The sequence below is a fragment of the Alligator sinensis genome, unplaced genomic scaffold (genome assembly GCF_000455745.1).
Source record: "Alligator sinensis unplaced genomic scaffold, ASM45574v1 scaffold444_1, whole genome shotgun sequence".
In the NCBI taxonomy this organism is placed as follows: Eukaryota; Metazoa; Chordata; order Crocodylia; family Alligatoridae; genus Alligator; species Alligator sinensis.
In genome coordinates this window covers 2,616,511-2,636,605 of record NW_005841886.1, presented here as the reverse complement: position 1 = coordinate 2,636,605, position 20,095 = coordinate 2,616,511, and the positions used below count along the sequence as shown (strand labels likewise).

Genomic DNA, 20,095 nt, shown 5'->3' with positions numbered 1-20,095 from the left:
CATGACTAATAGAACAAAGGAGGTGATGCTCCCTTTCTATGCAGCACTGGTCAGGCCACATTTGGAGTACTGTGTCCAGTTTTGGGTGCCACACTTCAAGAGGGATGCAGCGAATCTCAAGAGGGTCCAGAGGAGGGCCACTCGCATGATTAGTGGCCTTCGTGATAGACCCTATGGGGGGAGGTTGAGAGAGCTGAATCTCTTCAGCCTTCACAAGAGACGGCTGAGGGGAGATCTTGTGGCCACCTATAAATTTATTAGGGGAGGTCAACGGGGAATAGGGGAAGCGCTGTTTACTAAGGCGCCCCAGGGAGTGACTAGAAATAACGGGTGTAAACTAGTTGAGAGTGGATTTAGGTTAGATATTAGGAAGAAATTTTTCACAGTAAGGGTGGCCAGGATCTGGAATGGGCTTCCAAGAGAGGTGATGCTATCACCTAGCTTGGAGGTCTTCAAGAGGAAGCTAGATAGTCACCTGGCTGGGGTCATCTGACCTCAGTCCTCTTTCCTGCCAGGGGCAGGGGGTCGGACACGATGATTCATTGTGGTCCCTTCCGACTCTACAATCTATGAATCTATGAAGTAGCAGTGACCAACACACACTGGGGGCTCCTCTTCAGCTTCACACCCTGTCCTGAGCAGGCAGTGGGACTTCCCCCTGTCTCATGGAAAGACACCCCATTAGCCCACGACACACGCGAATCAACTTCCACCTAGCTCAGGCACAAACTTTTTAATTCCTCTTCTGGTTTGTGCTTCTCCAGTGCCAGCTCCCAGGGCTGCTTTCTCAGTCTCACACCTTCCTCTGGTCCCTTTTCAGGAGCAGTTCTGCAGCTTTCCAGCATCCATCCATCCCTCCTCTTCCAGCATCCATCCAGTCCTCCCAGAGCTAAGTCACTCCCTCTCAGCTGTCATGAGCTGCTGCCTGCACTTGCACCCTTTCTAAGTGCAACAAGGCAGGGTAATTGGGTTTTGCAAGCCTCCAGCCCTCTTCCCAGAAGGGTGGTCACTGGGGCTCCAACTGATCATCTGGGAGGAAAAGAGTTGTGACAGATGAAGATGGGCCTATATTCTCTTAAAGGGCCAGCCAGCCCACAACAGCTCCCAAGGCTTGTTTACTGGTGTCACCAGAGCAAGGGAGGAGCAAGCAGCTCAGGTACCCCTACTGCAGAAAGAGGTGGTTTCATGTGCTCTAAGGGATCATGACTGTACCCTATGTACCGTTGTTTGTATGAGTTGTGCACAGACACAGCATTAAAACGCATTAATGGTGATTGTTTTGTCTGTTTATTTGAAGCAGAACATTGTCATTCAGCTCTAAAGTCACAGCAGTTTAGCTCCACTGTACTGGCAGTCCAAATACTTGTGTTGGTTCAACTCTGAATTCTACTGCTTAGAAAGTCCCTTCTCCCCCTTTTAAAATGGCTTAGTTCTCCATCTGGCTGCAGCCCTCGTGTTGGATTATTCTGGGTGTGCAGGTATGTCCTTGTGACAAAGCTTTGGCTAATAGGGTTCTTAAGAGATGGCAAGATCCAGCCGTGTTCTGATTTCGCTGGGAGGGATTGCATCAGTGAAGGTCCACAGGCTGTATCCTGTGGGAGCTGCATACTGCATGCTCCACTAGCCCTAGCATACCCAATGATGGTGGCTTTCATAGTAGGAAATAAAACATCTCTGGGTCCTTGTAGATTAGGGCCAGGATGTGGAGTGACACCAGCCATGGGGGAGACTTGGGGCACTGCTTACAGCTTCCACTTCCACCCTGAACAAATACAACCATGCTCCACATTAGGTGCCAAAAACATCTTTATTAGCAAAGTGTATGCTAAAACTCCAGAGAAAGAAATGCTCACAGTTTTGCTACTCTCACAGGGAGCTCAGTACGTTATTTGAGCAGGCAGCCTAGAACCATTATAGCATCTAACCAAGTGGCAGGGTGGCTGGGGCAGTTGGGCGCCCTCCTACAGGGATTCCTCAGGGAAAGCATCTACCAAATCTGTATCAAAAGGGGCTCTTTTGAAGGAAGGGCCAAAAATGTGCCTGGGGGCTGGTTTCCTCATCTGCTTTCCAGGATTGTGCTTATGAGTTTTGTGCTTTCCACCCAAGCCGGGGAACAGTTGGGTTTATCTGGAAAGGGGCCAGGGATTTGTGAAAGTTGGATGCAGGCTGGAAGCATTTTTGGGCCAGCTTCTAGGTCCATCAGCTTTGCTGCAGGATCCTGCACTCAGGAGCTTGCACTGAGGCAACATGGAGAGATGATGACCACCATCTCCCTGTTTTTAAATATTAGTCAGGTGGGACGAGAACTGCCCCTCCATACCTTGGACTTTAAGCCTTTAGCTCCTCCCAATATGCCATTGTCAGTTCCCCACATCTCCCCTCCATGGAGTATCTTCTCCACTGCTATGGTATCACCAAAGGCCCCATTGCACTAGGCATGGTATAAATACAAAGGTAGGCATGGCCCCTGCTCAAGAGAACTGATGGCAGAGTGTCCTCTTGGTGGACAGCCAAGGATTTGCCTTTCTATCCTTGTGGCCTAGTTTGGTTCTGTCAACAGGATTTGTACCAATGTCAGGGAATGCCTTGGCAAGGAAGAGAAAGTGGGTACCTACTGACCCAACCAGCCCAGCAGCTTTTTATGAATGAGCTGCTTTGGGTTCACTCTATGATGTGCAGTTGAAATCTACTCTACATAAACTGCTGGAGAATGATGGTCTTTGAAGCCACCCATTCTATACTCTCCTCCTCATGACAGAAGACCGTTACAAATTGTTCTCCTGAGCCAATAACTGGGTCCTCCACCTCTCATCCTCATAGTCAAAATCAATATCTGCTACATGAGTTCTTAGTTGAGGTTCCTTTAGACTTGGCTTGAAGCTCATATGTCTCTAACTTCCAGGGAGCAGGGGGTCAGAGAGGTGTCTCTGAATGTCCAGGTGTTCAGAAGATGCCTCAAGGTACTCAGGGAGCGAAGGGAAGCGGATGCTCCGGTAAAGTCCTGGAGTATTTGGTGCCCTCTGGTGGAGCTCTGGGATGGGAAGGGTGGGAGAATGGTGTTCCTGCTCAGAGTTGATGGTCATGGTTTCATCGGATGCCACAGTCAGGTGTATCCCACTCGACAAGGAGTCCCTGGATTTCAAGTGAAACTTTTCTATCTCTGTATAGCTTGGGCTCTGGGGGAGGAAGAGGAACAAAAGGAGAAATGAGGTTTGTTATTGTGAAATTAAAGGAAGGCCTCCAGGGTCTTGTGGCTGGGAGGAGGTGTAGGGCCCACAGAGAGATCGCATGCTGTTGTTCCATTCGTATCACCAGGGTCAAAGAGAAAAAGCCTCTTGCCTTTTCACAGGAACTCCTCAGAATAGAGGAAGCCTCCCCTGTGACAGGAAGGAGGAGGCTGGTGTTGCAGAATCCTTACAGAGGGGCCTAGTGGGTCAGTCATATGGCCTGAGTGACATATGCCACCCAGGGGTCAACTCTGACTCAGCAGGCACAGCAGCGTGGCTTCACCAGTGGCCCCCACACAGGCAGGGCCACTGCTTTCATCAGGCCATGACAGGGCAGATGATTCATGTGTGGAGCTCAGAAGGGGCCCCCTTGTTAGTTTGTGCTGTAGCCCCTAGGAAGTGGCATAGAGGTCAGTAGGTTTTCTCATTCTAGAAAATCAACTGGCTTGAGTCCCTCAGGTGCTGGACCACCTCAGCCCCCAGGTTGCTGGATCAGAAGGGATGATGTGACAGAAGGGATGATTTGAGATAGGATGGGCTTTGAGGTGGCCATGGGCTGACTGGCAGGGCCCAGACTGCCAGAGAGGAGAAGCAGAAATACAGGGATCCCAAAAAGGAGCAATGGATGTGGGGAGGAAGCAGCCTTCTCAGCCAGCTCCTCCCTGCACTTCAAGGAGATAGCAGAAGAAGGGATTCTCCTTGTTCTCCTCATTGTCCATTTGGAGAAGAGGGTGTGAGGTCTGCTCCACCCCAGCCACCTCTGTCGCAAAGGGGAAGGAGGAGAAGATCATGCTTGAAAGCCAAGTCTCCATGCTTTCCACTATGTTACTACTCCAATGACTGTGTGATATTTTGGCAGCTGTTTCATTTCGGAGGTGTTTTGGGCTGTTTCAGCACCCAAAACACCGAATCGGAATCAAAATGGAAGGCTCTGAAACAGCTCCGAAATGAATCGGAAGGCTCCAAAACATTTTGGAAATGTTTTGGAGAATTTGGGAGTTTTGGAGCCAGGCTTGCAGGGAAACAAAAACTAAGAAGAGGGAGGGGAAGGACTGCTCTGATATTGACATCTAGCTCCTGGTTCAATTCCCCAGCTCTCTGATCGCTTCCCCCAGCTCTTCCCAGAGGGTGCAGGCCCCCAGTCTGCACATGGGGTTTCAGCAGGCTGCCGCTGCAGGCTGGGGCTAGTGGCAGCCACTTGGTGCAGCCTGTGTCAAGAAGACTGTGGTGCTGCTGCTGCTGCTGGCCTCAGCCTGCAGTGGCAGCCTGCTGAAACCCCATGTGCAGACTGGGGGCCTGTGGCCCCTGGGAGGAGCTGAGGGAATGATCAGAGAGCTGGGGAATCGAATCGGGGCTGGGGAATTGAACTCAGAGCTGGTGAATCCCTGCTGTGCAACCTGGCCCCGCAGGGAGCAAAGATCCGTGCCGGGGTCTCCTCCCTGCTGCTGCCTGCCCCATGCAGCCCCAGATCTCTGTTCCCTGTGGAGCCAGGTTGCACAGCAGGGACCAGCACTGCCCTGCTGCGTGACCTGGCTCCACAGGGAGCAGAGATCCGTGCTGGGGTCTCCTTGCTGTTGCTGCCCCCCCGCGCAGCCCCACATCACTGGGGCAGCGTGGGATGAGCAGTGGTGGCAGGGAGACCCCAGTGTGGATCTCTGCTCCCTGCAGAGCTGAGTCTCACAGCAGGGACCAGCAGGCTTGCTCACTGCTCTGTGCTGCTTCCCTGCCCCGTGACCCGGCGTGACAGGGATCAGAGATCTGTGTGGGGGTCTCCTCGCCTGCATGGAGGGCAGCAGCCCTCCCCCCCCGCCCTCGGACGAACCACCCACGGCCCTATTTTGCTTCCCACTGGGGCCCTGCAGCCCCTAGCCCCAAGCCACGCCCAGCTGGGTAGGGCTGTGCGAAGCTTCCCTTGCAGCCTATTCGAAACAGATTCAGAAGAGATTTGGCCAAAATTAAACAGAACAGTGATCCGAAACTCCGAAATGAATCACTGTCCTCCGAAACATCCGAATCCAAAACCAAACTGATACACAGCTGTTTCGTACAGCCCTACTAGGTAGGGGGCAGAGCGGCTCTTTTGTGGCCTGATAATCCAAATGCTGGCTGGGACAGGAGGCCTTTCCCACCTCCATGGACACAGACTTGTTTCCTTTAGGGCTCCTGGGCTCTGCTTGGGAGTGGGTGGGCTTCAAGGAGGGATATGGTCAGGACATGCTGGGGCTGGATTTGCTTAGCTGAGTGAGGTGCTGAGACACTATGACAGGCCAAAGTGCTCACTTCCCAATGTGTGGCTGTTTACCTGCCCAGGAGGAGTCAGGTCCTCTTCCTGCAGTGGTGTGCATGGTGAAGCAGGCTCCATGCCCCTGGGAACGATGCCATACATGGCCAGATTATGGGAGGATGGCGAGATGGGGCTATAGGCAGGTGGCACTTGGGACAGCTGGCGCTGCAGCATCTGGAGGATTATATTAATGTCTGAAGACATCCTGGATTCCAACCTGTGGGACAGAGCAGACCAGCATGAGCATGCATTAGCATGGGGCCAACTTCTAGAATAAGTGGGGTTAGCAGTTTCCTTCTGGCAGCCCCAGGGAAGCAGGGGGCATCTGAACTCAACTGGGAAAAAGTGTCATGGGGTTTGGAAACAGGACCACAGATCACACTGGACTGGACTCATGGCAGGGCAGACAAAGCCTCTGCAGAGAGGCACCCCTGGCTCCATGAGATGGGATTAGGATGCCCTAGGTCACAGGACACCACAGAGATGCTTGTGTAGCTTTTCATCAGTGTGGTTCTGATCAGGAAAAATGTCAGAAGACCTTGGCAGGCCAACACAGGCAGGTTGCAGGGATTTGTTAATGTAGAGGCAATGTGACTGTGCAAGGATAGAAGTGGGATGGGGCAAGCAAAGTGTCCTTACTTGCGCTTGATTTCCCAAAGCTGTTTTAGCTCCTCCTCCCTTGGGTAGGCAATAGATGGCTGCATCATTAAGACAGGGATGCTGTTACCATCCTGCAGACTTCACAGAGTGCAGAAGCTAAATCTTTCACCATCCAGCTTGGGTAAGGCGCTTCTCCCCTTCCCTGCTAAGATATTCTTTATATAGATCCAGGAAAGCCTGGCCTTTTAAGGGTTAATGCTCACAAAGGAGCTGTTGGAAGGGAGATGAAACCTCCTGCTCCAGTCTTGAACTGTCAGGGTTTTGGAAGAGGTCTTTTGGGAGCAGAGTGTTTATCTGCCATGGGATGTTTTCCAGCTTCCTCTAAAGTATTTGGTTCTGGCCACAGGCAGACAGGATGCTGGATACAGGGCCTCTGGTGTGACCCACAACAACAGTTCCCCTGTTCTAAGGATTTATGTCATCATTTCTACTGCAGCTGCACATGGAGGCCCCAACTGAGATCAGACCCCATAATGACTTGAACTAAGAAGCTGATTATCAATGGAGGCACCAGGGGGCTCCAAGTGTTGCACTTAACTTTAGTAAAAAGACACATGAAAAACTGAGGCCCAATCATTCTTGGGCCTAAAGCTGGACTCCCTACTTCTGGACCCGGGCACAAAGATTGAAGCATCGCAATTTCTAGAGGTTCTGAGCATGCACAGCTTCTTGTGAAGTGAAGGGGCTCTGCTGAAAACCAGGTCACCCTGCTACGTGCTCAAACCTGGCTGCAACGGTCCATCCTTGGGACTGCAACACTTCAGCTGGGGACTGGCTTGGGCCAAGGCCAACCAGATCGCAGCTCTTCAGATAAGTGAACTGTGGCATTTATCCATGGGGAGGGTCTGGTTCCTCATCCTGTAATTAAATCAGTCTGGTTCCTCCTGAGGAATTACGAATGCAGCTGTTGCTGACAATAATTGCAGCAGGGGGATGAGATGGTTTAATAGCAGCTAAATTTGGGGAGCTGCAAGTCCTTGGCCTGCAGGGGGTTGTGTCAGATAATCCCCAAGGTCCCTCTGCTTCTACATTTCTTTTACTGAGCGTGGGACTGAAATGTCCAAAAGAGCCAGCAGAGGGCACCTGTGCTGCACTGCAGAATTTCTAGGGCGCTGCACTTGCAGCAGATTGGGAAAGTCTTGCAGGAGGCAGATCCCTGCATGCAACCAGGGTAGTGCGCCCAACAGAGGGCTGTAGGAACCTAGGCCAGTACCTACCTGCTGATCTGGGCTTGCAGGAGCTCCAGCCTGGACTCAATCTGGCCTGGCCGGTAGTCAATGTGCAGAGGAAGGTCCTGGGAGTTGTGGACCAAGGACAAGTGTTGCAAGGGTTCTGGGTGGATGTTTGGCTTTCTGTCCTCCCAGAAGGTGAACATACTGGGAATGTCCAAGGGGGTGGCTGGAGAGAGAGGAGAATCCGCAGCTGTGCTCAGGCAAAACACAATATATCCTCCCAGCACTCCCATTCTGCTTCCCTGATGTGCTCACCCTCTGGCAGGCCCCTCCCCTTCTTCCATCACACTGATGGGCCCCTGCCCAGGCTGAGGCTGCTGCGCACACACCAGCAGAGCATGATGCCTGCCAGCAAGAGGGCACATATTGACTCCTGCCCTGTGGCTAGCAGAAGTGCCCACCAGCTTTGCATAGAGAGGGCAAGTTTCATCAGGAGCAGGGCTGCTCCTCCCACAAGGTCTGACTTAATTCCATCTTCTGGAGGGCAGAAATTCTCCTTCAGTTGCCTGGCACCATGCTACCTCCTCCCAGGCATTTCCTGAGCCACAGACACTGCCTGGTACCCAAGGGGCTGAGGAACAGAGTCCATGGGCTTTTCAGCCCCTCTAGCTCTGTGCACAGAGCCTTGATAACTGGGGCCTTGATAGCTGCCAGTCGTAAACCCCATGGGTTTCACCCATGTCCCCAGAGGCTGTGGGTCCTGGTACCTGTGTAAGACTGGCTGCCATCTGCTGATTGCCTGCTGATGTCAGTGCCCCCGTTGTTGGTGGTGACGAAGCTGAGCACAGGTGGGACAAAATCATCCTTCTCAGAGGCAAGGAAGGGCTCAGGTTTGGTGGGACTGGCAGGCTTGGCTTCATCATCACTGGTCTGGGAGCAGGGGGTGGTGCTGCTGCCCAGGTCATCCCACTGCTCCTTGCTGAGGGTGTCCTTGGTGTTGGTGAGCTCAGAGTAGGTGTGATACTGCTCCGCATCTGAGATGCCAGCGTCAGCATCTGTGGGTGAGGGGAGGGGAAGGGGAAGGGCAGGTCAACATGGTCCTGTCTTGGGACCCGTGTCCATCAGAATGCTGAGCAGCATGACGGCCCACAAAAGAAACTTGTGGAGCCCTTCATGGGGGTAGGGGCAAAAGGGATGGTGGGCACCTGTCCAGGTTTGTGTGGAATCAGATGGCACTCAGTGTTGCCTTGTAGAGGGAGGACAGGATAGTCCAGCTGGTGCTTAGCTCCACCTCATGGGGAGGAGACCATGTGGGCCAGCTGGCATCAGCTCACATGGGAGGGCCCAACATGGGTAGGTCACTGCTCTGCTCCACCATTTAGGTGGAGGCCTGGGTCCTACTAGAACTGCAGCAGTTAAAAAGCTGGTCAGGCCTCTCCCAGACACAAGGCTTCCCTGCCCCCCGCTCAGTGCACCAGAGCACTCAGCTGATTAGACCCAATCCTGGAAGGGGTGAAGTGCAGGTTTCCCCCCTCCATGCCACACTGGCTCTGGAGCCTTTCATGTGTCTGATCCCAGATTTTTCTGACTCAGCCCTGGCCCAGCTGAGAATTGTGCATCCTGTCACAGCTGGTACTACAGAGCTTGGGGAGGGAGCCAAGAAGAGCAAGAACATGAGGGAAGGAGGGAGGAAAGGCTGGTGACAGCAGGTGTGGCTTGGGTAGAGACTGATGTCCCATTGCAATCCATAGGGTGGCCATCATAGAGGACAGTTTGGTTGTCCTCTATTGATACAAAACTGGATGCCTTTATGTTCTCTATTTTTCTCTTGAAGATAGAAATAGAGGACATAAAGGCATCCAGTTTTGTATCAATAGAGACAGAAGACAGAGTAGCAGAAAATCGGAATGTCCTCTATGATGGCCACTCTAACACCCTAACAGGCAAAAGAAATATCCTTTGAGGGTAGGAGATGGGTCAGGACCTTCTACATGAAGCCCAGTCACAGCATGACTAACAGTTGAAGTGAAGACATGGGATAGGGGTAGAGGAACACAGCATGGGCCAGGCTGAGATCCTGGGGAAGACAGTGAGCAGTGCTGGCCAGGACTTACCAGTCTTACTGGGTTTGCAGAGGGAGTGTCTGCGCCGGCGCACACGGCGGTAGTTGCAGTCGTACTCCTCACTGAGTGGTGAGCGGGGAATGCTATCTGCCTGAGGAAGAAGAGAGTTTGGTAACAGAAGGGGACTGGGGTTTATCCCAGCTGATCCTCAGCCCATTCCTCATCCTGAGTGAAGGGTGGACTAAGGGTGTCTCTCTTCAGAGCTTCCTCTGTGGGAAGATAACTGCCTTAATTTCCTTCCCCAGCCAGAGGCTTTGGCCCCAGGGACTATATATGGACACCACAGCAGGCTACATCCCAAGGAAACCTGGGACTTGGGCTGGACAGTCTTGAGGCTGAAGTAAGTTCAGATTCATGAGAGACCTCAGCAGTTTCAGATCACTTAGGTGGAGGCAGTGGACAAAGGGACGATAGGTCTCTCTCTCTCTCACAAACCAGCCGGCAGGTTTCTCTGAAACGTAAAATCAGTGGTGTCTAATCAGATTGAGGAGCAGAATTTAATAATAATACTTAAGAAAAAATGACCCCTCAGTCTTCTGCCAGTAACATGCCTGATTATTCATAAAACATTATTTTTAAAAAAAATTCTTTGAGTAAGCTTGTTTGTGAATAGCTGGAGACATCAGAATATCCTTTTTCTCAGCCATTTTATAGACTGGGTAGTTGCTTGAAGTTAACAGGACTAAAGTATGTGGCTAATTGTGGAATGTTGTACTGGGTTTGGACCACTGTCAGGACATCTGCATGAAGACATCCTGCCATTACATCATCTCAATGTAATGACTTTGTCATGGCAGTGCCATCTAAAAGTGAGGATATGTTCAATCACCATGTTGTATCAATGTGACACAAATCAAATCAGTCCAAAGTAGTTGTTGTGATGACATCAAAATAACATGACACTGCATGAGCGTGCACTCAAGCCACCACACAAATCACTGTCCCATCAGTATGTGATAGTGAGACCCAATATAAAATGAACAGGTGGAAGCTATGTCATCCTGTTAAACCACAAAGTGAAAAACTGTCCTTCAATGATGACAGCAGCAGCATGCCAAAATATTCTGAGTTGTCATTATGTCATGATGATGTAATGTTACGTCACAGCAAAACATCACAAGAAACATGTCACATCAGAATACTAAGTCTTGTTGCTGACACAGGATCACATTTCAGCAAGACAACACAATACTCTACCATGACATAATACTGATCTGCTCCAGTGCCAATAACAACAAAATGTCTTGGCTCAATGATCCATGCTATGCCACTATCATGTCTCCAACACTTTGGCCCATCACCACCTTGTGTGACAGCAAGACCACCTTGCTACCACAGCACTGAAGCATGAAGACCTTGCAGCAGGCTGAAATCAACTTTAGGGCAGTTTAAGGGTGTTGGGAAAGCTGCAGAATTGCAGCAGGGCCTTGGCTGCATGACCTGTAGATTTTCACAAAAATCTTCCCTTTGCATGCACCTGTGTGTTGGGCTCTCATGATACTCTGACCCCTCTGAGGAATGCAGAGGTCTTCTGAAAAACAGACTTACCAACTTGGGATTTGAGTGGCTGCAACATGAAAAAGCTTTTCAAAGACACAGCCTGTGGTGCTTAGCAAATATGCAAAAAACTTGAGTGGAAAATGCACACAGCCAGTGTGGCCAGTGTTATTCCCTTCAAGGTCACTCAAGTCCTGTGGCTGCTCTCCTTCCAACAGTTTAGTTGGAGGTGATGTGCAGGGGCAGCCTCAGCCCTCCATGCCTGTGTCTGATACTCACATCTCTCAGGTTGAAAGTTATCTCTAAGTTGCTCCAGAAATTGTCAGAGAAGGCAGGGTACATATCCAGGACTTCCAGGAGGTCCTCCCGCTGGATTTTATGCAAATCGCAGTAGGTCAGTGCCCGCACATCTGCGTTGGATTTCCCAGGCCGGGCATAGAGGCTGATGGGCTCTCCAAAGATGTCGTTCTTCCCTGTGCAATGGAGAGGGGATTATTAGACTGTAGGGCAAATGACCAGTCTAAGCCTGTAGGGCTTTTGGGCTTCACAGAAAGTGTTCTGAAGTCCTGTCTCACTCAACAAGAGGATTGTTGAGTGAGACAGTGTGTCCCCAGCTGTGTCCTCACTTTCCTTGGCTCTTTACACACCTCTGTATCCCTGCTCCTGACTGTTTCACTCCTCCCACTCATACACTGTGATGTGTCCTATACGTGTGGAACAGCTGACCCTTTTATAGAGCTCCCCTCAAGGTCCCTGTAAGTTCTCGGTGGTGAGAGTATATGTCCATACTGCTGGTTCTGGCAGCAGAGACATACCTGAGCTGGCTTTAACCTAGCTGCTGCAGTGCCAATAACAGCATAGCTGTTGTAGCACAAAGGACATTATGGTCTAACCACCCAAGTAACCACCCAGCTCTTGGGTGGGTTTTGCAGCTCACAATAAGCTCCATGCTGTTGCAACTGCATTGCTGCCAGCCACCAAGCTAGCAAGTTTACAGCTAGCACAAAATTGTATTTACATGAGTGGCAGCAACTACAGTACAGACATGCCCTAATGCTGAACATGTCCTTCTCTAGGTGTGGAGTGCTGTAATGTTCCCATATTCTTTGCAAGTCACCACCAGTGATGCATAACGCTCCAAATATTGTGTGGGTCTATAACAGGGAGCCAGGGCTCCCACTGCTTTAAGACAGAAGCAGCCACAGGGCTGTCTTCATGTGGGGAAAGACTGCTCATTATGAGCTGGCTGCAGGGGAACAGGCAGTCAGGGACATATAAGCTTTGAGCGCCTATTGCTGGGGCAGCCAGAGTGGCAGTCATAAACTGCCCATTAGAATTAAGGATGGAAAGCTGTGCCAGGGTTAGAGGTAGGGATGCACTGATAAAGATTTTCTTGGCCAGTACTGATAGCCAATTATAACCAACCATATTGGATGATACCAGTCCAATAACTGATATTTAATAATAAAGCTCGTTGAACGAGCTTTAGTTCAAGTGCCCCCACTGCCATTTCTAAGTGTGGGGATGCTGATACAGGAGACAAGGCAACACTTTAATCAGAGTGGCTCTAATTAAAGTGCTGCCCCCACCCACTCGGAGAGGCTCCCCACTGGGGGAAGGACCTTGCTGCACACAGCAGGAGGGAGCGGCTGCCCCAGCCCCTGCCAGGCTCTGCCTCTGGCCCCTTGGGGCTCAGGTTGACTCATGCTGGGCTAGGCCAGGCCAGGCCAGGCAGCTCCACCTGCCCCTCCCCACCTTAGTCATATCTCCAGCATTTGGCACCTTTTACAGCGCCTGCCCTGGCCCCAGCCTGCAGTCTGCGTTGCGCCAGCGCCCGGGACACTGTGGCAGCTGCTCTGCTCCAGCCCAGACTGGCTTCCCGGTGAAGGGCTGGGGGGATATTTGGGGTCAAGCCAGTTCGTGGGAGGGAACCCAGGCATCTGGGGCCCTGGCATAATTAAGTTATCGGAGAACATTATTGGCTACATCGGCCAAAGAAAGCTGATAGTTGATAATGTTAATTTTCCTTTTATTGGTGCCAATCTGGTACACAACCAATATATTGATGCACCTCTAGTTAGAGAGTCACCTGATCTGAGGGAGCCGCTCCAATGAGCTTAAAAGCCAGCACCTGGAGAGAAGAAGGAGAGGGCTGGGAGCAACCAGGTGATAGCGGTCTCAGCAGGGAAGAGCTGCCTGAGAGACCCAAGTATTGGTTTAACCTTGAGCAGGAGGGAGTTTTATTCAATGGTTGTTTGCCTTTTGTGTTCAAGTTATGCTGGCAAATAGGGTGTGGATAAAAGGGAGGATGAGAAGGCCGTAGTGGGGGTGCCTGAGGGCACACCGAGGTTTAAGCCACAGGGTACCTGAGAGGCAAGCAATTGAGCCCTGCCAGGGGCAGGGGCTCCAGTCATTGGAGTGCCTAAGGGGCATGGGAGTATTTGAGTCCCACCAGGGCTGGGCACAAGTCAGGCAGGTGGAAGCCAAGGGGGCACAAGCTTGAGTTAGGCAAAGCAATACAGTGATGGCTTGAAGGTGGGAGGGCAAAGGCCAGAGCCAGAGAGGGGAGAACCCAGGTCCAGGGACCCAGAGTTTGAGGGGTAGAACCAGGGCTGGATCCCATAAGCTGAGACCCACTGCAGTGGGCCTTGGCTAAAGGAGTCCAGCTAGAGAAAAGGGGTGGAAGACAGGAAGACCAAGGCCTCGATAAGGGCTTGGAGGCCTGAGAAGGCCTGACATTGTATTGGGGGCGAGCTGCCCAATTGGAGTAACTAACTGACCAGTAACGTCTGCAAGGCTTGGGCATAGCTGTGGGGGCAGAAGGAGGCCACAACTAGCCCTTAAGGTAACCGGTGTCCTGGAGCATGGATGGAGGCCAGGAGGGCTTCACATAATATCTGAGGGAGAGGATAGGGACTGGCTGGATCCAGGAGGGACCCCAATGGTTGCAGAATAGCAAGGGCTCACTCTGGGACCCTGGGGCAGCCTCCCTTCTCAGAATCAACTAGTTCCATCAAGGCATGGCAGGTGAGAGAAAAAGAGGGCACTCCAGGAGCCAGAGTGGGGCAGGAGCCACCAGGGGGTATAATAGCCACCCTGGGGTCCAAACATATCATAGGGTCATTTCAGATTGGCAGTGGAGATTCCCTCCCATGGCTGCTGACCCTAGCCCAGAACTGTAGCAGACTGGTGATGACACTAGCCTGGATGCTACAAGTCCAGAGAGAGAAACACAGGGTCTTCCTGTGCCCAACAGCCTCTCTAAAGATGCCCCTCGGTATGTGTTACCTGCATCCTGACATTCCCCTCCCAGTCTGATGAAGCATCCATCAAATACATGCACTCCTCCCAGTTCTCAAAACCTCTAGTCTAGGATCTGGAAAGCTAAGGCTATGAGGAGAAAGGAGATATGTGGTGCTGCTTGCCTCAGTCAGGGATCAGCCTTCTGTCATGATTCCAGTGCCTCTTCCCTGGCCTGACCCCACAGTGCTGGGGACAGCACTTTGGGAGCAACCAGGGGATAAAGAACTATCAGACACTAACCAGTTTCCTCACCAGCCTACACCTGGAGGGCTCTAAATTGGGATTAAGCTGGGAAGCTGGGATTGTGTTGATTCCTATTTGATCTGAGCCAGTTCATCCTAGGCACAGCTGGGCAGGACTAAGGCTAAAATGAGCATGAATCCATCCAGCTCTGGGGTTCTTCCCAGCCCTGATAGATGATTATCCCCAACACCAGATGCAAGCAGAAGCCCTGAACTGAAGAATGGAAGCCAAACCACATATCTGTCTTCCCAAGGAAGGATTTGGCTCTCATCCTAACAGGTAAGAATTTGGCTAAGCTGAAAAATGGTGTTGTTCTCTCCTCTCTTCCCAAAACATCTCTTCTCCTCTCCTCAGATTTGCATTCCCCTGCCCAGAAGGAAGGATTCTTCTACCTAAGATGGCCACCACAATGTCTTCCCTGAGGATCTCGATGGAGCCGCGGGAGATGAAGTATAGTGTGGTGAGGACATCTCCATAATGCACTAGAGTGTCTCCTGGAGGTGCGTGGGTTGTCTTGAACTTCATGGCCAGGGCACGGAGGCAGCCCTTGCTGGCCCCCCGGAAAGCCTTGCAGTTTTGGAGGAGGGTGCGGTTCAGGTGGAGACAAATGTCAGCTTGTAGGCAGTCGGGGAAGCCTTTCAGCACCTGTATGAGGAGAAGGAGGTCATGATCACAAAGCAAGCTCAGGGGAAGAGACCTACCACCAGTCTGATAGGCAGACACAGGTGGCCTGGCCAGATGGCAGCTATGATGAAACAGTTCAGTCCACAGCTTTAGAGTGTTGTCTGAAGAAAAGCTAAGGTTGCTAAGAGACAATCTGTTACCTATCACCTTCCTCATACAATTCAAGTATTTAAAAACCAGGAAAGGTTAGTTCATGACACCTTAAATCTCACACCACTCACAAGACAAACACCTACCCATCAAGCTTAAAAAAATGCACTCCAAGAAAATCACCTCAACCCTAACCTCTTTGCAACCTCAGAGTAAAAGCACAACACAAAAATCTTGTGAGACGCAATTATCATATCATTATTGGCAGAAGCTTACCTTAAACAGCCTTCAAGTGACTTTGTCTTGCATCATATCCCTCCCACCCACCCCTTTGCTAGGATGACCATAGAAATCTCAACAGTTGGGCAATGATGTCCTGAAACCTCTTCCCATCATGGCAACCAGTATTGTTTCCTTGCTCCTACCTGTATCAACCTGGGCATGGATCTCTTGGCACATCTTCAGATGGCAAGTACTTTGGAGAAAAGGACTGTCTTTTCATTCTGTGTTTGCACTATGCCTGGCACAACAGTCCTCCACTGAGACTCCTACTTGTTATTGGAATTACCAATCAATAATGACTCTAATTCTGCACGTGCCCTTTGGCAACACATTCATCCTCTTGAATGCTATTCTACGTAGCTATACTTAAATTATACCATAAATTGGTAATGAGATATCTGCCCTAACAAAACTCTATCTACATTAATTTCCAGAAGCAGCAAGAATGAGTCATTCATAATATCCTATGGTCAATTGATACAGACACTAATGGAAAATATTTCCCATTTAACAGGATCTCTTAACAGCAAAGAAAGAGATGCTGAAAACAAGGTAAAAATAGCAACCTAAAGAAAGCTTCCAATAACTTCTGGAGCAGGTGGAGGGTGTAGTGATGAAATGTACACTCTTTTGCTCAGTGTAAGAATAGTGTGATATTCTGGTAGTCAGCAGGGTGAGATTTTCTGATGCGTTTGAGCTGTGTATACAAGGGGAAGGGTCACCATAGGGCAGTCATACAACAGGCTCAGAAGCTGCTTCTGAGGGGGAAGAGTTCCATTATGATGGAGTGAGGGCTTGGGGATGGGGCAGAGAATGAACAGTGCCTTCCCTCCTGTCCCTGGCTCCAGCAGGTCCTTACAATCAGTGAGACTGTAAGATTCTGCCTGCTTCTCCTCAGCCAGAGGGCATAGTGTAAATGGGGAGGCTTCTCCTACCACTCAGCAGTTGTACAGACCCTGATAGCAGCAAAGTCCTGATTTATTCACTGGCAAACTAGGAACAAAACATGGCTAAGAGGTAGGAACTCCCAGTTCTGTCCTTGGCTATGGTGCTCTAAGGGTCTGTCCACCTCCCTACCATGTCATGTCTGGAAGTGACACCCTGAAGCATGCCCCACCAACTTGCTCATGCTTAACATGCACCGGATTTTGGAAACATGGAAATGTAGCCATGGCAGACCAGACCTAAGCACATGCCAGTTTCATAGTTTCATAGTAGCTAGGGTCAGGAGAGACCTGAACAGATCATCTAGCCTGACCCCCTGCCACAGGCAGGGATGAATGCTGGGTTCACAAGACCCCAGACAGGTGATCATCCAACCTCCTCTTGAATTTGCCCAAGGTAGAGGCGAGGACCACTTCCCTGGGAAGTTGGTTCCAGATTTTGGCCACCCTAACTGTAAAATATTGCCTTCTGATCTCTAACCTAAACCCATTCTCCATCAGCTTATGACCATTGTTCCTTGTCACCCCAGGTGGTGCTGGGGAGAAAAGGGCTCTGCCTATTTGCTGTTGATCTCCCCTGATGAGTTTGTAGGCAGCCAGCAGGTCCTCCCTCAGCCTCCTCTTGCTGAGGCTGAACAGGTTCAGGTCCTTCAGTCTCTCTCTCCAGTTAGAATACCAGAGTTCAGTGCTCCCTTAAGATAGTAAGTACATCACTTCATTTCTAGGTTTTGGCATGCTCAGAGTGAGAGGGAGCAGGTGGGGCATTTTTCATGGCAGAGCTCCTAGCTGTAACATGGACCCACTGTACACTTGCCCTAACCTAATACATGACCTCTGTGCTTCAGTTTCCCCATATCTTTAAAAGAGAGGTGGTGATATTGACCTCAGGCAAGGTGGTTGATTAGTTGGTATTTGGAGTGCAGCTTGAAAACATAAGAATTAGTTTAAGAGACCAGAGCCTAATCACTATGTTTGGGAAGCCCAGAGATGGGGGTTGGGTTGGCTCAGTATCATGAAAAAGTCCAGGAAGACAATGTGGATCAGGATCGGACTATTTATAATGCTGGGGGTGTTTGTACTTGGCCTTCTGAGTAGGGCTTATCTCCAACTGTTCATGCAGATGTCCAATCTGAGCTGTCTTCGGCAGTAATATCACAGAGATGTGAATGCTTTGGACACAGGCTTCTCCTTTACGCTACCCAAGGTAACAGACGTCAGACTTAGACTCCTACATCCATAAAAGTCAGCAAAATTTGAAGACAAGGACTGGGTTAGCCCAAACAAAAAGATCTGCTGATACCACTCAAGGACTGTGTTTTGATCATGGATGGTAAACAAGAGACTGGAAATTAAAATTAACCATCTCAAACTGGTGTTGAAAATTAGGCCCAAGTGATAAACAAAAACTGAGGGAGATAAAGTATTCTACTCCTCATTCTTTGGAGACCTTCACAGGGGTGATGGGGACAGTGGGCTGAGGACAGGTGGAGTGGCTCCTGGCAGGCCTGGCTTATAATGCAAGACTGAATCTAAAGTAAAGCTCAAAGCTCCCTATCTCAAAACCACTGACTTTTGGTGGTTTGTTACTGTCACAAGGAATCCTACACAATAATAATATTCCTTTTAAGAACATCGCTGTGCAAATGTATGTTAATAAATTAATTGAAGGTTTTTAATCAATTAATTTGCAAATGAAATAAAATACAGGCTAGTGTTATTGAAAACCTCTCTTAAGGTATTGAAGGGATAATTTCAATTTTATTGAAACAAAACTTCTTGGGCTTTCTTGCAGCAAAATCATCAGTCAGTGATGGACATCAAGCCATTGTGATATTTCATACTCAGTTGAGAGATGATTTAAACCTTTAAGTTATTCTTGGATCATGTTTGATCTCAGGCAATTCTTTATCAGTTTCACCTTGGAAAAACTGCATCTAGAGCTTGCAAAGAGTGCCATAGTCCAAAGAATGGTAATTGCTACAAAGATCTTTGCTGGACAACTTGGCTGAAATTAAGGGCTGCAGCAGCTCTGGTGGTGGCATGGTTACATTGTCCTTAGTTCAGTTTTTGAGTTACAGGAGCTGAATGTATCTCAGCAAGCAAAATGGAAGGAGAAAGCAGGGACCTATGCAGACCAAAGGAGGGTTTTTTGCCCCCCACCCCTTTCCTGGGTGCTAGTGTCAGTTTACTGTCCTAGCCAGTATAAAAATGACAGATGTCTCTTTATTGATATTTAGCTTATCATCCTCAAACACATGCTTTGGCTTTGGAAAGGCTTTAGGCATCATTCTAAACTATGTTTTTGTCCTATAACAACAAGGGAATTTAAAATGTGAGGGGAAGATGCCTTTTTCCATTTCAATGTTCTTGTTTTTCAAATGTAATTCAGTCTCATCACTTAACAAATGCCTTCTCAAGCCTTGTTCCAGCAAGCAGAGCCCATGGAGCACGGCACCTGGAGCCTAGGGCCACTCCTCCATGTTCCCTGCCCCAGTGCTTGTCTGGGACCCACCAGGGAACTGCTGGGCTTTCTTCAACCTGATTCTGAGAGGTCCTAAGTGGACCAGAAGCAGGCACCCAGGTGATAGCACCATCTCCTTGGCCTCAGCCAAGTTCTGAGTAGCGCCTAGGATGCAAGACTTGACTTTGCTGTCCCCCTCCTTGAGAGGACTAGATGACTTCCTGAGGTCCCTTCCAACCCTAATTTTCTATGATACTATATAGTAGGGAGGTCACAGGAGGAGTTGACAGCTGCCTTCACTATCTGTGCTGTTCTTTTCCCTCCTTCCCATGTGTGTGGATCTTGTTTTGTCTTCAGGAACAGGCTTTAACTACAACAGCTCCACACACTGCCTCCTGTTCACTTGCATTAGCTTTTTCTTTTCTATCTCAAAAGGGACAGTTAATGCCATCTTCAAGTCTGGCTGAAAGACTGCCCGACAAGGGATTTTCCATATAAAAACTGTACAGTAAAAGAAAAAGGGATTAGAGGATATTGTTAAAATGAAAGCCTCAGTTAATGCTTTCCAGGCTTTTGCTGGTTTTCCTTCCTTTCCTTTATCTTTGGAAAAAGTACTTTTAAGAATAGTTGTGATCGGGAAACAAAGCAGTCTGAGGTCCTGGCACTTGCATCCCTTAATCTATTTAACTGTTCAGTGTAGTAGAGTGATAGAATCATGTTAACCTTGGCTCTCTGGGTCTACTGAGGACACATGGCACATTTACACCAATGTAATTTACATCTGCTTTGGAGATTAATCTAAATTACACTGGGTGTGTCTACACATTCATTACTGCACTTTAGGTAATGTGCATAAAATTTAGTACCTCCAGGTGTTTATAGATGTGCTGTGGGAGGTGGGGTGGGGTGATTTAAATAGTGCAGCTCTGAGAGCCATGCTAGTTAAAGTGATTGGATTATCATGTGTATCAGCGTCCCTGCGCTGAAAAATGTTGGTAGGGTGCTTTGAACTAAAGCTCATTGAGTCTTCCCCTCACACCCAGCATTGAATCAACTTCTCAACTCAGCTCCAAAACACAGGCAGCAGCTTGGTACCCAGGCTCCCAGGCAACTGGGGAAAGCCAC

General features: G+C 49.7%; 1 protein-coding gene across 6 annotated transcripts in view; it reads right to left on the bottom strand.

Moving 5' to 3' along the window:
- Nucleotides 1-1,276: 1,276 nt before the first annotated feature.
- KCNH6 (potassium voltage-gated channel subfamily H member 6) overlaps nt 1,277-20,095 on the bottom strand; it is a 139,218-nt gene continuing 120,399 nt past the window's right edge. For 5 of the 6 annotated variants that reach the window (XM_025196870.1, XM_025196872.1, XM_014516986.2 and 2 more), the window contains 7 exons: nt 14,902-15,154; nt 11,243-11,436; nt 9,458-9,557; nt 8,111-8,398; nt 7,389-7,569; nt 5,530-5,728; nt 1,277-3,176 (listed from right to left, as the gene is read on the bottom strand). In XM_025196870.1, coding sequence (XP_025052655.1) covers nt 2,892-3,176; nt 5,530-5,728; nt 7,389-7,569; nt 8,111-8,398; nt 9,458-9,557; nt 11,243-11,436; nt 14,902-15,154 — 1,500 coding nt within the window. In that variant the 3' untranslated portion in view covers nt 1,277-2,891. Of the gene's footprint in view, nt 3,177-5,529; nt 5,729-7,388; nt 7,570-8,110; nt 8,399-9,457; nt 9,558-9,630; nt 9,918-11,242; nt 11,437-14,901; nt 15,155-20,095 lie in introns of those variants that run through there. The other variant, XM_025196874.1, reaches the window with a different exon arrangement.